The sequence below is a fragment of the Eurosta solidaginis genome, chromosome 1, assembly GCF_040869045.1.
Source record: "Eurosta solidaginis isolate ZX-2024a chromosome 1, ASM4086904v1, whole genome shotgun sequence".
Taxonomy (NCBI): Eukaryota; Metazoa; Arthropoda; class Insecta; order Diptera; family Tephritidae; genus Eurosta; species Eurosta solidaginis.
In genome coordinates this window covers 337,217,113-337,237,490 of record NC_090319.1, presented here as the reverse complement: position 1 = coordinate 337,237,490, position 20,378 = coordinate 337,217,113, and the positions used below count along the sequence as shown (strand labels likewise).

General features: G+C 37.0%; 1 protein-coding gene across 14 annotated transcripts in view; it reads right to left on the bottom strand.

The window, feature by feature from the left end:
* The window catches only part of LOC137237910 (collagen alpha chain CG42342), a 506,444-nt gene that overhangs the window by 97,749 nt on the left and 388,317 nt on the right, over positions 1 to 20,378 (bottom strand). For all 14 annotated transcript variants that reach the window (XM_067762266.1, XM_067762268.1, XM_067762267.1 and 11 more), the window contains one exon: positions 2,949 to 3,046. In XM_067762266.1, the coding sequence (XP_067618367.1) occupies positions 2,949 to 3,046 (98 nt within the window). The remainder of the gene's footprint in view (positions 1 to 2,948; positions 3,047 to 20,378) is intronic.

Here is a 20,378-nt window from a genome sequence, read left to right as displayed (position 1 = left end):
TCGGCCTAAATCTCCTCTAAGATATATATAGTTATAAGAAATAAAGGTTTAAGCTTTCAGCGAGGCATAGCAAATTTATTTACTTAAAAATTTAATATAGCTCAATAATTAATTTCACGAAAAAGCTCAATGTAGGGAAGAAAATGAAGAAAGTTGAGAACCAACCCGATAGCAGCCAACTTTGCCATTCTGCACCTCTCATCTGTGGAAGATGATGGACTCGATAAACGCTTTTGACAATGATTCCAAACAAATGGTAGATGAACGGGTTTGTGATTAGGGAAGCCATTCAGTACGCTAATTGCTAGATCCCTTTAATGACTGTAGCAATTACACAAAGTACTTTAATAGGCAGATACTTACATCAATATTGGGCTAGCGGCTTATGGAAGTAGTAGTAAAGAAAAAAGCGGATGCGATGCTAGACGAGGCCGCAAGCCTTGAAGAACATACGGTAGACATGCAATTCAGATCTATTGAGATTAAAATGATACATGGATTGCATTTTTTCACTGAACGAAAGGCACCCAAAATTCGCAGAAAATGAGATATTTACGTAAAACTGGTGTTTGGCCCAAGGGACAATTTAGCCGATATGAATTTTTTTATAGTACACAGCAACACTACCTTTTTAGGTACATTTCGTGAACCAGAAAACTAGTAATGTCTGGTGGCCTTGGAATCTTACTCTCTACTCTATTAAAACTTCAAATATTTGCGAAGGGAGAAGTGTTGTCTTATATCATAGGCCTTTCTTCATGATAGGGCTCTTCAGTTAGGTCGTCCAAAAATCTTTTTTTTTTCTGCCTTAATTTACCTAGCATTGTCGGCCCCATGGGGGACTACCACGTTTCACTACTTCGCGTGGAAGACTAACACGTTTCAGTTGTTCGCGTGGAAGACTAGTACATCTCAGTTATTCGCTTGGAAGTCCATGCGAAACACTGAAACGTGCTAGATTTCCATGCGAACAACGAACTGTGCTAGTCGGGAATTTTTTTTATGTAAATGGGCAAGCCGAAATAAGTTTGAACTGCTTAGTCTGAAGTTCTTTATATTTACAAACGCAACATTTTGCGTGACTGTGACGATGTTCGCTTTTGCATAAAGTCTCATGAACATGAGAAGTTTCATTGTGACGCGGCCGTAAATATTTTCGGAAAGCCATGGCGGTCCGATAGCATATCTTGGGTTACAAACCATACAATTACAATTATTATGGAAAATAGCTTAAATAACATATATGGTGATAAAAACGAATTACTTAGGTACCGCTGGAATAATTATGGCATAATTTAATAGCTAAAATTTCCTTTGGTTTATCGGCATGCTCAGGAGCTGTTAACTTTTTAGTAATTTTTCAGCATGCGAAACATAATTCAAAACTTTGATTATTTAACAAGAAAAGGAAGTTAATAAGGTGATTAACACATCGTCAAAGATTTCGACAGTAAAAAAACTTCAATAACAGTATAATCATGCATGCTGCTAAAACTACATTCATGTCACTAGGTATATTCTTGCGTACATAATAAAATAATATTTCTAAAGTTATGGATAGAATATAGACTGTGAGTAGCCCATACAACATATGGGGTATTCCATCCCATTTCGACCAATTTTGAACCCGACCCCTTTAGAATTGGCTGAAAGTCTTTCTTCTTTTTCTAGCTTACGAAAGACGTTTCTCAGAAGTTTTTCAAATTTTTTCATCCAACTCAAAAAAAGTTATGAATTTTTAAAAAAACACCGTTTTTGTTTTCAAAATGCTATAACTTTTCAAAAATTGACCGTTATGATCTTTTTTTTTTAAATTTGTTTTTAAATGTACTTTTCGGAAAAAACTCAAAAAAATTTTTAAAGTTTTTTTTTGTAATTTTTCAGTTTTTCGAGATTTTTCGAATTTCGCCCGTTGTTTTTTTGTTTTTTATTTTTCTCATAAAAAACTTCAATCAATTCTGCAATCTTCCCCACTAATCCCGGAGTGAGCCGAGAATTTTTTTTTAATTAAAAAAAAAAAAAAACTTTAAAATTTTTTTTGTATTTTTTTCGAAAAGTACATTTAAAAACATATTTAAAAAAAAATGATCCCAAACGGTAAATTTTTGAAAAAGGTTAAGCATTTTGAAAAAAAAACGCCGTTTTATATTTGTTGTTTTTATATGTTTTTAAATGTCGGAAAAAATCCAAAAAAAAATTTAAAGTTTTTTTCTTTTCAATTAAAAAAAAAAATTCTCGGCTCACTCCGGGATTAGTGGGGATGATTGCAGAATTGATTGAAGTTTTTTATGAGAAAAAAAGGGCCAAATTCGAAACCTCGAAAAACTGAAAAATTACAAAAAAAACTTAAAAATTTTTTTGAATTTTTTCCGAAAAGTACATTTAAAAACAAATTTAAAAAAAAAAAAGATCCTAAACGGTCAATTTTTGAAAAAGTTATAGCATTTTGAAAACAAAAACGGTGTTTTTTTTTTAAATTCATAACTTTTTTTGAGTTGGATGAAAAAATTTGAAAAACTTCTGAAAAACGTCTTTCGTAAGCTAGAAAAAGAAGAAAAACTTTCAGCCAATTCTAAAGGGGTCGGAATTGGATGGAATACCCCATATACATATGTAATATTTCAGGTCAAAATTTGTAAGCTAAACTTTTCATACATACTACATATGTATATGACGTGTACATTATTTGGACAAAATTTACTAAGTTTAACATAACTCGCTGCAAATCTATATACATATATACATTTAAATTTACATAAATACAGTTAAGTACAGTGTTATCAATTTGGTTGCGTATACGCCCTGCTATTATTTAAGCGGCGCAACAGCGAATGTGTAAGATGTTAGTAAGATGTCTTAGTGAAGCTCATGTTTTAAAGCAAATGAAAGGCATTTGAAAGATTTGTTGTTGAAATTAAAAAGTTAAGCGACTTTGGCTGTTCACTTACCCGCTTTCCGCGTTTACCACGTGGTCCTTTCTCGCCGGGTGGTCCGGGCGGTCCAGCCGGGCCCACTGTACCCGGCTCGCCAGGTGTGCCAGGTGGACCTGGAAAAAAGTGTGGTTCATGAGATCAGTTTTACCACGTAATTGCATGCCAAGTATGTTCATTACACTGGGTTGATTTATTAACCGATATCGCGCCTTCGATTTTTCGATAGGATTTGGGCTCAGGAAAAAAAAGTTCCACTACGCATACCCAAAAAAATAATTTTTGAGCCTGCAAAATTTCAACGATTTTTTCGTTTTTTATGCATTTTTTCATTTTCAAGGCTCCAAATCATTTTTTATGTATTTTTTTTCGCGTCAATTGGCAAATGCAAAATTGGTAAATGCAGTTTTTTGAAAAACAAAAATTTCTTTTATGGAGATTTAGAAGAATTTTGGTCGAAAAATCGATTTTTTTTGCAGGCTCGAAAATAATTTTTTTGGGTATGCGTTCACTACTTATTTTTCTGAGCCCAAATTCTATCGAAAAATCGATGGCGCGATATAGGCTAACTTTCGTCCATACAAATCGACCCAGGTTAATGTTCATATGAATCGATAGTATCTAACGTAAACTTTTTCTATAATACTATTCTTGTGATACTCATATTTTTCATGGGTGTTACAAATATGCAAAGAATAGTACCCGGAACTGTACGAAACTGTTAAAGTACATTTCAATACGGTATTTTAGAAATGTTGAACGATGATTGAAGTGGTTATTTATTATTCCAGAAATATTGACTGACGGGTGACTGCTTATATGATGTTATAGAAATTTGGAATATCGAATAATGTCTCAATTGTTATTCAAATATTTATCTCCGGGTAAATTAGACTTTACTAAGATGGTAGTAACTTCAAAGCAAGAAACGGCACCAAAATGTAATAGGTATAAAGAAATTGCCATAGTAAAAGGTACCATTAAACCGAGTAGGTAGTTGCGAAAAATCAATACCGGAAGGGTAAGTTGGGGAGTAAGAGCAAGTACGATAACGGTTCCCAGCTCAGTATTAAGCCATGAACAATATTAGCGGCATATAAAACCATAACCATAAAATCCACCGCGTTCATAAAACAAACCAACGCATTGAAATTAATGAGTCCCGAAAAAAGTAAATTAAAGAAAAACAAAGAAAGGCAGGACTGTCTGTATATGTAATATATAATGGACAGAATGTTGAAAATAAGAGGTTTTGCAGTAAATTCGTTACAATATAAAGGACAGATGTACATACTTAAACGAAATTTGTGTGGGGATACAAAGTTTCACGTTTCTTGTGGTGTGCATGAGATGGCTACGACTATGAATAACTTATCTCAACAATATATGACATATGCGTAAGTATTTGAAATTTGCAACATCAAGCTCAAATAACGAAAAGCTTCTTATCTGAACAATCTATTTGTATGGGGATATATACTATATATACGACCGATCTCTACGATTTCTATAAAGGGTAACAATATATGCAATATATGTCACTGTTTGGTGAAAACAATTGTACAATTTGCGAAATGTTTCTTATCTCAAAAATCGGTTGTATGGAAAATATGCTATATATACCGCCAATATCTAAAAATAATTCAAATAATTATAAATATCATCTACGAAAGCACTTGGTGAAATTTTGAGCTTCCAACAGATAAATTGAGGAAGATATTACAAATCTTTTCTGAAAGATCGGTTGTATAGGAGATATATGCTATAATGGTCCGATCTCGCCGATTCCAAAAAAAGTCTAATCCAACACCAAAATGTAGCTGCTGTCAAAATTTGATCAAGATATCTCAAAAATTTGGGGACGATTTTGCGTTCAAACACACAGCCGAACATGACTTAATCAACACAGATCGTCATCCTGATGATTCGGTGTACTTCCTTGTGGGTCTATCTCTTCTCCATTAATGACCTATAGTTTTGAGATTCGTGACAAACTTTATTTACCATACCATTTTCATGAAATATACAATAACCGGTCAATAAAATTGGACGATAATTGAGAAAAGAGTGATATGTTCCAACAGTGGGTTAGGTTAAGCTGAAAGCAGCTGTTCAGTGAAAGAACAATACACTTGGACATATTTTTGGTCCATTGCGAACAGTCCGCGCATCGGCCTTGGATCTCCTCCGGCCGTATTTACCTTTCGTCTTTCTAAAGGCTAAACAGCTGAGTATAAATGAACTGGATACTTTCACCACTCCGTTCTCCATGCAACGAGTAAAGCTGAGGCTATCTAGTACACCAAGGTACACTGCAGGGCCTCCTAGTGAGCACAGCATAAGGGTGGGATCACCCAGAATTTTTACAACATTATTTAGATGACACCACAAGTGAGGTCAAGCAATCTTTCACAGTGCTCGTCAATCAAAGTAACCGGTTTCTTTAATTAGAAACGGGTTATCTTATTTCTGCAGTGTTCCAAACGTTTAATTTCTTGAGACCTGTTTTCTTTTTTGGAATTGGCCTATTTTATAGGAATTGGGTTATTTCATTGAATCAGTAAATACTTTGGAGCCGACTGCTTTTATTTGAGATCGGTTTTTTTTTGAGTTACCGGGTTCTTCAGTTTGAGCCTCACAGTTTGTAAGTACTTATTTATTCAAATTAATGCGCATATTTTTTGGGAACCGGCTACTTCCTGAACCGATTTATAATTGTATCTGCATAACTTTTTGGGGACGACTACTCTTTTTGGAACCGCCCTATTTTTTTAAACCAGTTAATTTTATTGAATCCGGTTACATTTGCTGACACCGGTTACTTTTATTGGATCACCTTAATTGAATAGAATTGGTTTCGTTTATTACAATCGCAAAACTACTACGAAATAATCCTCAAATTATTATAATAATTGAAACTATTTTCCATTTGAGAAGGTGTGCACGGTTTGCGAGCACTGCAAGCTTTCATGAGTTGCTTTAATATAAAAGTTTTAATATTTATTACGAAATGATCTGTCTTAATTAACTGTCTTGAATTGATCTCAAATAGTGCCAGAAGAAACTTTGTTTCATACAGTAGTGGTCCAAGATACCTTTAGAGTATCGGGGTCTAAAAATTTTAAGTTACTTGCCTTTCGCATACGCAATAAGATCACAGTTGAGCTATGGAATGCAGACCAATGATTTAGAGTTTAAAAAGGACAAATATTACCCAATTTGGCAAACAATAAATGAATAAACCAATTAGGAAATTTGCCTCAATATGTGTGCTTACTGATACTAACTATTCAGTTCAAGTACGCAATTTTCAAAATTTACTTAAATTTGATTTTCATTTGGAAATGCCTACAAGAGTCTCACTTGAAACGAATTTATCAATACTTGTCATGAGTGAATTTTTTTAGCCAGTTTTGCTTTTTCAGTGTCCGCAATGGTCATTGATTAACAGTCACTTGTAAGTAAGGCAAATGACAGCTGTCACAATCCGCTCAAAAGCTAAAAATGCGTTTGTAAAAAATTAAACACAAATTCCATTTGAGTGATATTAAATAAAACGACCTGCATAAGTAAAAACGAAAACGTGTACGTTGTATTCAAATGTAGTTTTTACTAGAGATGCCACGAATAGTGAATTGGCCGAATACCGAATACCGAATATTCGGCCGCCGAATATTCGGCACGAAATACATGCTTGTCGAGGCGCGTTAGCTGGATTAAGACAAGTGGACACCTGTTTTCCTGCTTGTACATAACAGATCATGAAACTTTAATAAATCTGACAATGGGAACTATTGGAACAATGTATCAAACTCCTCAAACCATTCGAAGAGATTACAAAAATAACGAGCTCAGGTATCTGTTGCATCTCTGAAGTGATTCCAGATGCAGTAAATTTATTAAAATATTTGGGAAAAGCAGAGACAGCTGAGAAAGTACCAAATTTAGTAACAAAGAGATCTTCACTGCAAGGCGTGTTTGAAAGGTGATTCAGCTTCGATGAAAAAAACAAATATCTGGTTGCTGCTTTTCTGGCTTAAAACCGTGTTTCCTAAGATTGGTTCAAGCAGAAAGAGCAAGACAAAAAATTCTTCTAGAAGCTCTGAAAATAGTACCGATGACGATTCTTCTCCCGTTCGTAAGAAAAGAAACCTGAATGAAAATGATAGGACTACTGAAATACACGGCAATTTCTGGAACTGCTTTGAGGAAGTCGCTACAGATAATATGCGAAATGCTAATGATGAGCAGGACGTGGAGAAGAATGCTGTGGCAAAGTTTAAAAGTTTGCTAAAGTTTATCTTTCTTCTCCTGGAAGTAGCGTGTATAGTGAGACCTTATTTTCTGATGCTGGTAACATTTACGATGAAACGTTTACTACCCAAAAATGATGAAAACCTAATTTTTATCTAACATAACTTACCACTGATCAATTTTAAATACTAAAGTGTTGTAATTTGGAAATAAGTACATAATTTTGATTAATATAGCGTGTCTTTTTTACGATTTGGTATTCGGTATTCGGCCGAATAATACGTACTATTCGGCCGAATACCGAATAGCAAAAAGTGGCCGAATAGGCCGAATACCGAATAGTTGCCGAATATTCGTGACAACTCTAGTTTTTACTTTTCAGTTTTCTTGCAAAATAAAAAGTAAGCAAATTTCAAATGTTTTTGTGGATAAATATTAGGGCGGGTCGATTTAAAAATCGCTCATTGCTCTGTGAAAATCGTATTATAGGGATCAAAATAAGAAACTTTGCGGAAGGAACCATACCTCTAAAACGAATTCTGGTGTCTCCCAATTTGGGTCGAACTTTTGGGTAGGGGCAAATTTTGAAAAATTCCACTTTGACCCATTTAGAGTGCTCCAATCCAGTCCAAATGTATGACCGACCCTCACTAAGTTTGGAGGCCCGACCCACCGATGCCAGTGGCACACCCCCTGGAACCCCTCTGGGGGTTCACCATACAAAAATTTCAAATTATTTTTCAGTTGGCATGGACATGTTTGTGCTGATTTTTTCATGTAAAGTGCAAAACCGGCGATTTTTTGAAATGTTTGTATGGTGAACCCCCAGGGGGGTTCCAGGGGGTGTACCACTGGCATCGGTGGGTCGGGCCTCCAAAGTTAGTGGGGGTCGGTCATACATTTGGACTGGATTGGAGCCCTCTAAATGGGTCAAAGTGGGATTTTTCAAAATTTGCCTCTACCCAAAAGTTCGACCCAAATTGGGGGACACCAGAATTCGTTTTAGAGGTATGGTTCCTTCGGCAAAGTTTCTTATTTTGATCCCTAGAATATGATTTTCACAGAGCAATGGGCAATTTTTTTGCCTCCCCACAAATCGACCCGGCCTAATAAATATATTTCACTAGTACATATAAGAGCCATATGCAAATAATAATAATAATCATATTGATAAATTATTTATATATGTACCACTAAAGAAGTTAAGGCAGACGGTTTACACTGATTGTTGGTTATAAATCAACTTTATGGAGAAGGTTTCTAGGACATTCGCCCAATTTCTGATCTGAGATCTTGAAACCTTGCGCCCATAAAAGCTGGAGCCTGGCAAAAGTATGAACAAACGTATGAACGCATGACCATTTAACCGTTTCTTTTTACCGGAGATTTGTGGAAATTTGCGCGTTTGCAACGGCAAGTATGCTGTAGGAACTTTTCGAATATAGCAAAATAGTCCAGCGAACTAAGACACAGCTGCTAATCTGGCTAGGTCATGTTATGCTAATAATAAAAGATGTTTCTGCCAGGTTAGGTATTCTCAGCGACACCTTCCCGTGGAAGCAGTGGAGGAGGAAAGGCGCTGGAGTATTAACCTTTCATTCGTCACAGAGAAGCAATAAACTTTTACAGCCTCATCTTTCGTGGCTGTCAATGTGAAAGTATTAAAAATAGAAAATATATATATATCACATTTTCAGCGGTTTGGTGATTTTTGGCGGGGAGCTCTCCTGTTGTTGTTGTTGTTGTAGCAGTGCTTCGCCCCACCTAACAGCTGCGACCGATTACAAATTGTCATCAATATCCGCAAACGGGAGTCCAAGGAAACTTGCTGTTTCAACAGGGGTGGACCATAATGAAAGGGTTGTTAGAGGCGTCAGTTCCACATTACAATTAAAGATATGGTTGGTGTCATGTGGGGATACATTGCAACCGGGGCATAAATTTTGTATGTCGGGGTTGATTCTGGATAGGTAAGAGTTTAACATGTTACAGTATCCAGAACGAAGTTGAGCTAGAGTGACTCGCGTTTCCCTGGGGAGTATGCGTTCCTCTTCCGCAAGTTTTGAGTACTGTTCTTTGAGTAATGGATTCACCGGGCAATTCCTGGCATAAAGGTCCGACGCCTGTTTGTGGAGTTCACCAAGGACCTGCTTGTGATTTTTCCTTCATACGGCTGAGTTCTCAGGTGCCGTATTTCCTCAAAATGCTTACGGAGATGACTCCTTATGCCCCTAGGCGGTGTTGGCTCATCAGTCAGATGTCTGCTGGGGTGCCCAGATTTCTGGGTATTCAACAGGAACTGTTTGGCTAGCATCTCTTTTCTCTCCCTGATGGGGAGTATTCTCGCCTCATTATGTAGATGGTGTTCTGGGGACATATGAAGACAGCCCGTGGCGATTCTGAGAGCAGAATTTTGGCAGGCCTGTAGCTTCTTCCAGTGGGTAATTTTTACGCGTGGCGACCATATAGGTGACGCGTAGCACGCAATCGGCTGGCCAATTGCTTTGTATGTGGTAATGAGCGTTTCTTTGTCTTTTCCCAAAGTACTGCCAGCAAGGGATTTGAGGACTTTATCACGACTCTGGATTTTCAGAACAATTGCGGCTCACCAAAATGTAGATCCTGATCAAATGTCACACCCAAAATTTTGGGGTGTGGGACAGACGGGAGCGTAGTGCCATCGACGTAGATGTTCAAAATGGTCTACATTTATGTTGTAAATAAGGTCGCGGAGGATTTAGTCGGTGATAATTCCAGGTTTCGCCAGGACCTGTGGATACCCTTGTTTAATTCTTCTTGGTTTTGATGTTTCATTTCTAAATTGCACGGATGCCTGCCGACCACCCAGATTATTTGCGGTCCACCTTTTAAGACAAGGGGGAAGGGTAGACGCTTCCAGGTCTTGGAGTACCGTGCCATGGTTGACCGTATCAAAAGCTTTTGATAGGTCTAGCGGAACGAATGCTGTTCTATGGTGGGGTTTTTGATTTAAACCGTAATTTATCTGGGTGATGATGGCATCTAGCGCGGTGGTGGTGCTATGGATTTTTCTGAAACCATGCTGATGACAGGCTAGCTGCAAATTTGCTTTGAAGTAGGGGAGCAAAATGGCTTCAAGTGTCTTGGCTACTGGCGATAGGAGAGATATCGGGCGATAAGACTCTCCTACGTTAGCTGGTTTCCCAGGCTTTAGTGGCGGGACCACCTTGGCCATTTTCCCCTGTTGTCGTGGCAACTGAAATAAAAATTTCTAAAAATTTTAATTAATTTGATATCTGGGAAACTATATTTATTTTGATTCTTTTTAGCATTTATGAAAAATAAATTAATATTCTGTCTGGCTTACCTCAGCGGGTTAGTGGCTTAGAATATACCCGCGATAGGAATGCCTGTCGTAAGGGGCGACTAAATTACCAAATTGATTCAAGGGGTTGAGTTGCGCAACGCTATCAAAGGGTTGTCAGCGCAATATATAGCTTCTCCAACCCAACTGTCGACCTCACCTACCCGTGGAGAATCCTGTTTCATTAACAGCCGATGCTCTGACGACCCCGAACTCATGATAGATCTAGGGGATGGGAGGGAGGGTTGGCCTAGAAGGTTTCATGCGACCTTTATGGTGATTGTTACCGGAACGTACCGGATCTGTATCCGGCAAAGGACTATCAATACCTATAACGCTCCCCAAGGCCTTTGGGGAGTGTCCTTGTCGTTACAACAACAACAACAAAAACATTCTGTCTGCTTGACATAACTGAGTTTAAACCTGCTGAGTATTTTGCCGTCTTTCAGTGAGCTGTACAGCTCCGGCTCACGCTCAATTCTCACGGGAATGCTCTGAATCATTGAGAGACTTGAGAAGCAGATGTCGTGAAATTTTCGCACACGTGAAATGTGATAGGCAGATGTCGCCGCTGTTTTTCATTTAACTTATACGGCGAAAGGCTAAGCAGCGACATCTATTTTTGAAAAAGTAGGTATATTAAAGGCCGCGTTGCCAACCTAAAAAGAAGTAATTAACAAATTATCTGGCTCACAAATTGAACCAGACTTCTATCTGGATTTATCCGGCTCAAATTGTTGTTGTTGCATTTACATGCAAAATTATTTATCTGGCTCAGGATTTTGCTACCGGATGATAGCTTTTGTGTTGCACACCAATACATCCAAATAATTTTCTAAAGTTACTTTAGTCACAAATTTCGTTCAATTTACATACATAATTTAAAACTGATGTTTGAATAAATTAAAGTCAAATAAAAGTGGTCAAATAAATATAATAGCCTATAGAAAATTTATGAATGAAATGAATTTTAAGCGCAAATGCGCAAACAACAACGTGGCTTATCAACGTTTTATAAAAAATCTATACGACCATATAATATGCCATAATATTTCCATTGCAAATATAATTTAGTAACTTAATAAACCTACAATAGCCAACGAACCGAGTAGTAGTTTAATCAGCAAAAGCACCAGCAATCACTACATACCCACCCTCCAGAAAGTACTTGAACAATTCTAACGAACCAGGAGTAGTACAACAATAGAAAATTGATGGTGCAAAATGTGAGGAAACGAATAAAATTTGTTGCCATTTTGAATGGCAGCACTCGACCACAACGATTTTTCATTACTTTTACGATTCCCAAGTTGATCATTTCAGCTGCTGTTAGTAGGCAGGAGGCTGCAGTTAGTTGGGGTTAAAGAATCGTGCCTCCTTTTTGGTCACAGCTTGTCGCAAAGGCTGTTGACAATAGTTGAACTAACAACATTTGTTATGGCAATGGGGGGGGGGGGGGGGGGGGGGGAAATAATAGTACAGCTATATCAAAAATATTAACAATAGAAAACGTTCTCGCCACGGCCACAACTGGTGCAATCAAAGAGGCGTTTTCCGGACTGTACGTACGGGCTGTGGCGGGCATTTGGTTGACTTTTAACAAAAGCCAGAGACGGAACTTTTCATAGTTTAATGGTTCTTCTTATTTCATAGCAGTAACTTAACTAACAAATAAAATTGAGTACAAAAAAAAAACAAAAATAAAAATGGAAAGTAAAAGCGATTTGTGAAATTCAATTTGGTGAAACACGAGAAGGAAGGCGAGGAGAAGTAAACTAAGTTGTGAATTTTTTAGTTGCAATTTGAGTAGAAATTTATTGGACTTTTAAGGTTTATAGCGTTGCTAACGCATTAATGAATGGCTGGTGTGACAGGTCATTTCGCTTGAGCACCAATGCTCCTAAACTTATGCTACATGAAATTGCAAAAGTCGCATTTGGGTTTTATTACGAAATTAAAGATTACATCCATTTTTGGTCAATAAAAGTTACTTACTTATTTATAATTATTAATGATACCAATTTAAGGCGAAGTACTCGTTTCGATTATAGTTTGATTGCTATGAAAGGTAGACTGAAGAAGGCTAAATAATTTTGTTAGCAGTAACATTAGTAGAGTAGGGATACGACGCAAGCGGGATACTATTGTTACTGTTCTGATGTCAACTGTTCAGGCGGCTCGACTTGGAAACTGTTAAACCCACGGCGTACGCAAAGGATTTTTCTTAGTTATAAATACTTCAAAGCCATTAGTTTTCCGATGGATCGGACGCTTTGGGACATGCTTACTTCTCACAGGAGGATGACGGAAGATCGCTGAACAAGAATTTTCAGAGCATCCATATCTGAGATGCTATGCTGATCACAGTAATTGGCAGATATGCACCCAGCGTTTATATCCCAATATATGTAAACGGGACCCACCGAATAATATGAAGTTTTTTGGCGAACGGCTGGCGTGTCCGAATAGAAATAAAGTGTGTGCAAGAGTTTGAAGCAGTGAGAGTAAGAGCGCACCTTCCCAGTACCGGACAGCATTCAGATTTTTTCAGCGCTTGAAAGCCATGGTCGACTTAATCAAAAAAGAGGTTGACGTATTGGTATGAATTCACGAGAGCTTAGAAGCAGGTCGGAGGCCGTCGGGAGAGGATATGTTTGCTTCGAACATTTCTCAGGTACTGCAACCAAATGTGGCGGGAGGGCCAACTACCAGGACATTGAGGTAGACTAACTGCATTAACATGAAATGTAGGTCTAAAGCCAGCAGACAGAGGCACCTCAGTATAGAAAGCTGAAAGTCTTAAACAGTGGGATAATAGTGATAACATGCCAACAAAAGATATGAGGACGGACGAAGCAGGTGATAAGTTAAAGTGAGGTAAGGTTAAGGCTTAGGCTTTTTCGAAGAAATCGAAGGAAGATAACGCTGGGACTAATGGCGTGGCAAAATAGTCGCTGACTGTGACGTTAATTGGTGGCAATAATCCCTTAGGGAAGATGTCTTGAAAAGATGGGGAAGAACAATGATCTGGACGTTCCAATACGAACCGAGTGAACTGCTTCTTTCTTCTTCTTGCAGCACAAAGACATGGCCTAGCCAGCGCATCCGCTGAGTTTTAAATCGCTAGTACCATTCATCATTAAATCTTCTTCGGTACTCGCCATCGCCAACGCTTAGGGGTCTATAGCTCTTTCGAACAGATTTTCTCTCGAACACTCCCAGAGCCGCTTCATCTGATGTTGTCATGGTTCATGATTCTACATCATGTAGCAGGACGGGCACGATAAGTGACTTGTAGAGTATGATTTTCGTTTGCCGAGAGAGGACTTTACTTTTCATTTGCCTACCTAGTTCAAAGTAGCATTTGTTGACAGGAGTGATTCTTCGCTGGATTTCATAGCTGATGTTTTTATTAGAGTTGATGCTAGTCCCCAAATAAACGATCCTATGCATTCCGAAAACTAGCACTATTAAGGTGCTACCCCGATAACCTCTGGAACGATTTGATGTGGCCACGCCAAAGCTTCTAGGATTCTGGATTTCAGTAACCTCTTTCGACAGACATGCATATTGGAAGGATATCTTAAGCCAGCTGTGGCAAACCTCTTCCATTCAGCGGAGTTAATGGGAGTTAAGTTGAAAGGGTGGAACAATATCGTGATCTACAGATCGCTGTAGGGATGGGTTATAGAGCACCGATCCCCATGAGGGTTGGAATGGAAAATATGTTGCACTAGGTGGACGATATTTTATACGCAGACTTTGAGAATGTTTTGGGACATACGCGACATGTCTCATGGAGGGAAGTAGAAAGTACAACAATCATAATACGTTTGAAGCAGGACCGGTGGAAACACACCTCGAGAGCTTGAAGTTACCGGAAGAACGTAATTGCTCACATGGTACAGGGGGATAAATAGCGCAATATTTCTACGAGTCTTACTGATTAGCCTTTATGAAAGTAAAACATCTTTATAAGGGTTCCTTCGATTTGGCGATGATCCAGTAGCCAATGCTTTTATCTGCAGCAAAAGCTGGATGGATTACTTTCAGTGCTGGGTGATAGCGTTATTAGCCATCGAGACTTAAACCTGACGTTTCTCACAACGTGGAGACCTCATCAGAACAATCAAAGTAAAAAGTAAGTTTAAGGCAAGAAAAGTTCATACTTAAGCAGTACTTTAGCATTGTTGAAATACATTAACAATGCAAAATTCATGAGTTTCTCGATTCAGTCTACGGGGAGTGCTACCTATCCAAATCTCCGTTACTATTCTACTTAATTGATATTAATTAAAAGGCCACGAAAAGTCAATACTAAATTATATGCAATTAACTAAATCATTAAAATAAATTCAATTAGATTTTTGGTTTTAGATTTGATGTAAAAAGCAATGGATGGAGTGGCACACACTCACTCCCCGAGGCAAACGCAGCACACTAATCATTCACACTCTACATAAGTACAGCCCATATGGGCCAATTAAAATAAATTATTTTAAATGTGTTTGTAATGTATCATTGAAAGCATTAAATTGTTAAAGACTGCTGAAATTGGTGTCAGTGGAGATGGGGGCAAATATATAACATACATACTAGGGCGTACATTTATATGCGATGAACGACATGATATCGTTATAGAAAAAATATGGGCAAACTTAGCATAACATTTAGCTGCGCTTTCCTTGATAATAAATCGAAAAGCAAATAAACTTTTAAACATACAATCGTATATTTATCTAATATAAGTTCTTTTTAAAGCAAAGTGTGAAATTTTTTCACATGAATAAATAAACTAAAATAATATTTATCGAACAGTTTTGCTCCTAATAAAAATTCTTTAACTGAATTATACAAAATCTAGCTAAATAAGTAATAAAAAAATAAAAATAAACAAGTAAGGAAGGCTAAGTTCGGGTGTAACCGAACACTACATACTCAGTTGAGAGCTATGGAGACAAAATAAGGGAAAATTACCATGTAGGAAAATGAACCTAGGGTAACCCCTATGACATGGGTTTCAAATGGAAGGTAGATATCGGCCAAAATGTGGACCAGGGTGACCCAGAACATCATCTGTCGGGTACCGCTAATTTATTTATATATATAATACCACGAACAGTATTTCTGCCAAGATTCCAAGGGCTTTTGATTTCGCCCTGCAGAAAGTTTTTTCTAAAGTTATATTTTGCGTCAATAAACCAATCTATGTTTCATCCCTTTTTCATATTTGGTATAGAATTATAGGCATTTTTTTTATTTTTCGTAATTTTCGATATCGAAAAAGTGGGCGTGGTCATAGTCGGATTTCGGCCATTTTTTATACCAATACAAAGTGAGTTCATATAAGTACGTGAACTGAGTTTAGAAAAGATATATCGGTTTTTGCTCAAGTTATCGTGTTAGTGGCCGAGCGGAAGGACAGACGCTCGACTTTGTATAAAAACTGGGCGTTGCTTCAACCGATTTCGCCCTTTTTCACAAAAAACAATTATCGTCCTAGAATCTAAGCCCCTACCAAATTTCACAAGGATTGGTAAATTTTTGTTCGACTTATGGCATTAAAAGTATTCTAGAAAAATTAAATGAAAAAGGGCGGAGCCACGCCCATTTTGAAATTTTCTGTTATTTTTGTATTTTGTTGCACCATATCATTACTGGAGTTGAATTTTGACATAATTTACTTATATACTGTAAACATATAAAATTTTTTGTTAAAATTTGACTTAAAAAATTTTTTTTTTTTAAGTGGGCGTGTTCGTAATTCGATTTTGCTAATTTTTACTTAGCACACATACAGTAACAGGAGTAACGTTCCTGCCAAATTCCATCATGATATCTTCAACGACTGCCAAATTACAGCTTGCAAAACTTTGAAATTACCTTCTTTTAAAAGTGGGCGGTGACACGCCCATTATCCAAGATTTTACTAATTTTCTATTTTGCGTCATAAGCTCAACCCACCTACCAAGTTTCATCGCTGTATCCATCTTTGGCAATGAATTATCGCACTTTTTCGGTTTTTCGAAATTTTCGATATCGAAAAAGTGGGCGTGGTTATGGTCCTATTTCGTTCATTTAAAATAGAGATCTGATATGAGTGCCCAGGAACCTACATACCATATTTCATCAAGATACCTCAAAATATATTTAAGGTATCGTGTTAACGGACAGACGGACGGACATGGCTAAATGAATTTCTTTTTTCACCCAGATCATTTTGATATATAGAAGTCTATATCTATCTCGATTAATTTATGCCGTTACGGATTACCGTTATCGAACAAAATTAATATACTCTGTGAGCTTTGCTTAGCTGAGTATAACAAAACGATGTGAAAAATTGTAAAATCATGAAGTCACGGAGCTTGCAAAAGGTGGGAAAACACTGATGGAAAAAATATGGTAAAATTTATTTTGCAGAAAGGAACGAGCGCATTGCAAGTGGAAAAACGTAAGTGTTTGAAATGAACTTGTCTGAGTGTTAATACATCAAATGTGAAACAAGTGTGAAAAATGCTATTTGTTTTATAAATGTTTGAAGAAAATATATATTTTATCCTCTTTGATATAAATGCCTACACATACTTGTCTACGCAGTTCCGTAGTCAAAAGGGGACTTTGCATTTATGTACATGTGTATGCTCCTCTTCTTTGCCATATCTGTGGCTTTGTTAAATGTAAAATAATGATCATTTATTCTTTCGATATTAACAAAAAAAGATATGGCAGCCTCCACATTAAGAAAGAGATGTTTATATGTCCAGATGTTTGTCTTGGTTGCACAATCAAGAGAGAAACGCTGGTCGAATTTTGTGTGAAATATCACAAACAGATGACTTAAAGTCCACAAAGATTTATTAGCTATTTTAATGAAAAAATGGGTATTTCTGCGGACACAGTATGGGTTTTTTCTTGAACTACAAATTGGTGGGACGGGCCTATATGCTTTATGCCGCGTCCGAACGGCATCTGCAAGGCAGATGAATTTTCACAGAGAAGCTTGTAATGCAGCAATACACTCGGAGTATTGGAAAAATCACCGCCGAGGAGCGACCCCGCTTAGAAAAACTTGTTTAAATAAAAAACTTGTTTCTAAATTTTTTATGTTACCCTGCCCGGGAGTTGAGCCCCATGACCCTCGGTGTGATTAACCGGATGACAAGTGTGAACTGTTTGAATTGTTTTTGCACTTTTGGTTCATCGATGCGGTTTTTTCTACCTTTTTATCCGGGTTTTTGGTCCAAATCAATAGCTCGGTTATGCACATTTCACGTTTCAAAAAAATATTCGACGCGACTAACTAAAATTATATATGACTACGACCCTGTGGATAACCAATCTATAACTACGCGTTATCTGGGTCGCGGGTCATAGGGGTATAGAGGGTAACGAGAAGGCCGACGAGCTAGCACGCAGGGGCTTCTCGGAAATGAACGAGGAAATAACCAGTCTCGAAGTAGGCATACCCTTAGCAGTAGCCAAAGGGAATATCCAAAGCTTCTACTTGAAGGAAGCACAAACAAAGTGGAATAATATCACCACCTGTGCAATATCAAAATACATTTGGCCAAACTGTGATGGAAAGAGGACGAGAAGTCTTCTGAACAAATCCAGGGCTAACACACGCAAACTGATAGCAGTCTGCACCTGTCATTGGGCAGTAGGTACGCATGCGGAAAAGATGGGCATTCCGTATAACGACTACTGCAGAAGCTGCAAAGATCCAAATGCCAGGGAGACAGTAGAACACCTTATGTGTAAATGCCCGGCTATAGTTAGAGCCCGGCTAAGGTTCCTTGGAACCCCGTTTCTAGAAGACCTCAGAAGGTTATCTGTGATAGCAATTCCGACTATTCATAATTTTATCAACAACTCCTGGCTGGTTGTAATACATTGACCGTAATATTCCGTAGGTTTTTAGACGAGTTACATGGCATCAAAACGGCTTTAAATAGCTACTTGGGCGACCAGGGTCGCAGCCATTTCACCTACCTACCTACCTACCTACCTACCTACGACCCTACGTATATACATACATATAAGTTTTTTCCAAAGCATATATCATGTATATAGAAGAATGTATTTACATAGGTACTTCTGTTTTGAATTGTGAATGATACTTTTTTTATTGAGAGTGAATACTCCAAAGGGGGGCAAATGATAAAATGAACAATTCCTGTAATGTGTCGACAAACAAGCAAATCGCTAATGCTGAAGGCCATACAACTCACAGGGGTATGTAAAAATGAGTGTTTGTGTATTTATCTACGCAATATAAGTGCTGGACCCACACTTCCGCTTTTAATAGAAAAAAAGAAAATACCAAAAAAATCAGCTTTTTGATGTCTTTCATTAACAAAAATACATATAGTGTCAAGTTGATTGATCGCAGCAGCCAGACAGCCAATCAGAGGGGGGTAAGCGCAGGCGTCCATATGCACGCATACGTATGTATGTACATATGTAACTATTTGAATATATCCAAATACACAAATTTCAGCTTCAAGGCGAGATATTTCAATCGCCATGCGCTAAAACCAACAAACTATAAAAAAGATTGATGTGACAAAAATCACTTTCGAACAAATTTAAATTCTTGCTTCAATAAATTCGATAGCTAAACATTTGTCTACATACATAATTGTATGTATAATTGACATGTCACATAGTATTGTAACTGTTAAGGCGTATGGAAAACTTTTTATTTAAAACTTTTGTGTAATTAAGGGTCTATCCAATTTTTCATTTCAAAAGTGGGACACATTTTTTTATACATATTTTATTTATTTCCCATTAACTGCATTGAATTCAATATAATTTCATATCCATTGAAAATGTATTAGAAATATATACAAAATATGGTCGCAATTACCGAAAAGCTTCACACCTACGAAAAACACGTTTATCAATAAATAATATAGAAATAAATAACAAAATCTAATGGGAATTTAAGCAATAATTTAAGATAATAGTGAGCGTGAAGTTCTCCATGGAATGCATAAAAATCTTATTAAGTACCAAATTCTAAATAAAGAAAGATAAAATGTCATGGAATTGTAATTAATTTTTTTTATAGCTAGTACAACAAAGAATTTATAGGTAAACCTAAAATAAGCATCATCCAAAATAACTGCATACATATAAAACAAGTAAGGTTGTCTAAGTTCGGGTGCAAACGAACATTATATACTCAACGTGAGCTTCAAATGTACAGTTAATTTCAGATAAATTACTTTTCTACATTACAAATTCTCCAAATTTCCTCTTACAATAAAACTGTAGCTTATTATTCTAGTCTACGACCCTTTTAAACATCTTTTATATATAAGTGGCCGTGGTCTTTAACAGATCCCGTAAATTTCTACTAGAAATATTTCATGCTATAAGGAAAATGTGTAATCTTTCTTCGAGTTATGGCTCTCGAGCCAAAAAACTTGCTTAGTCATAACAGGGGCAGTGTCACGCCAATTTTAAAATTTTTTTTACCTATTTCTTGTTATAATTCCACTTGGGAAAAGAAATATAATTGATATGAAGCTCTTTCTTGCAAAGATCCCCTTAAAAATCGTTTATGTAAGAGTGGGCGTGGTCCTTAACCGATTTCGTAAATTTTTCTCCAAAGCATTCCTTATAGTAAAGGCAAGGTCTCTGCCAAATTTTGTTTTTGATTTATGATTAATAATATTTGTAAAATTGATTTCATCACAAAGGTGCCGCGCCATTTTTAAAAGAGTTTTTGAAATTTTTGTCAAGAGTCTTAATGTCAGTCCGCATGTCAAATTTCAACATTCTAGGTGTATTATTTACTAAAAAATCAGGTTTTTGGTGTGTTCCAAAATGTTATATTC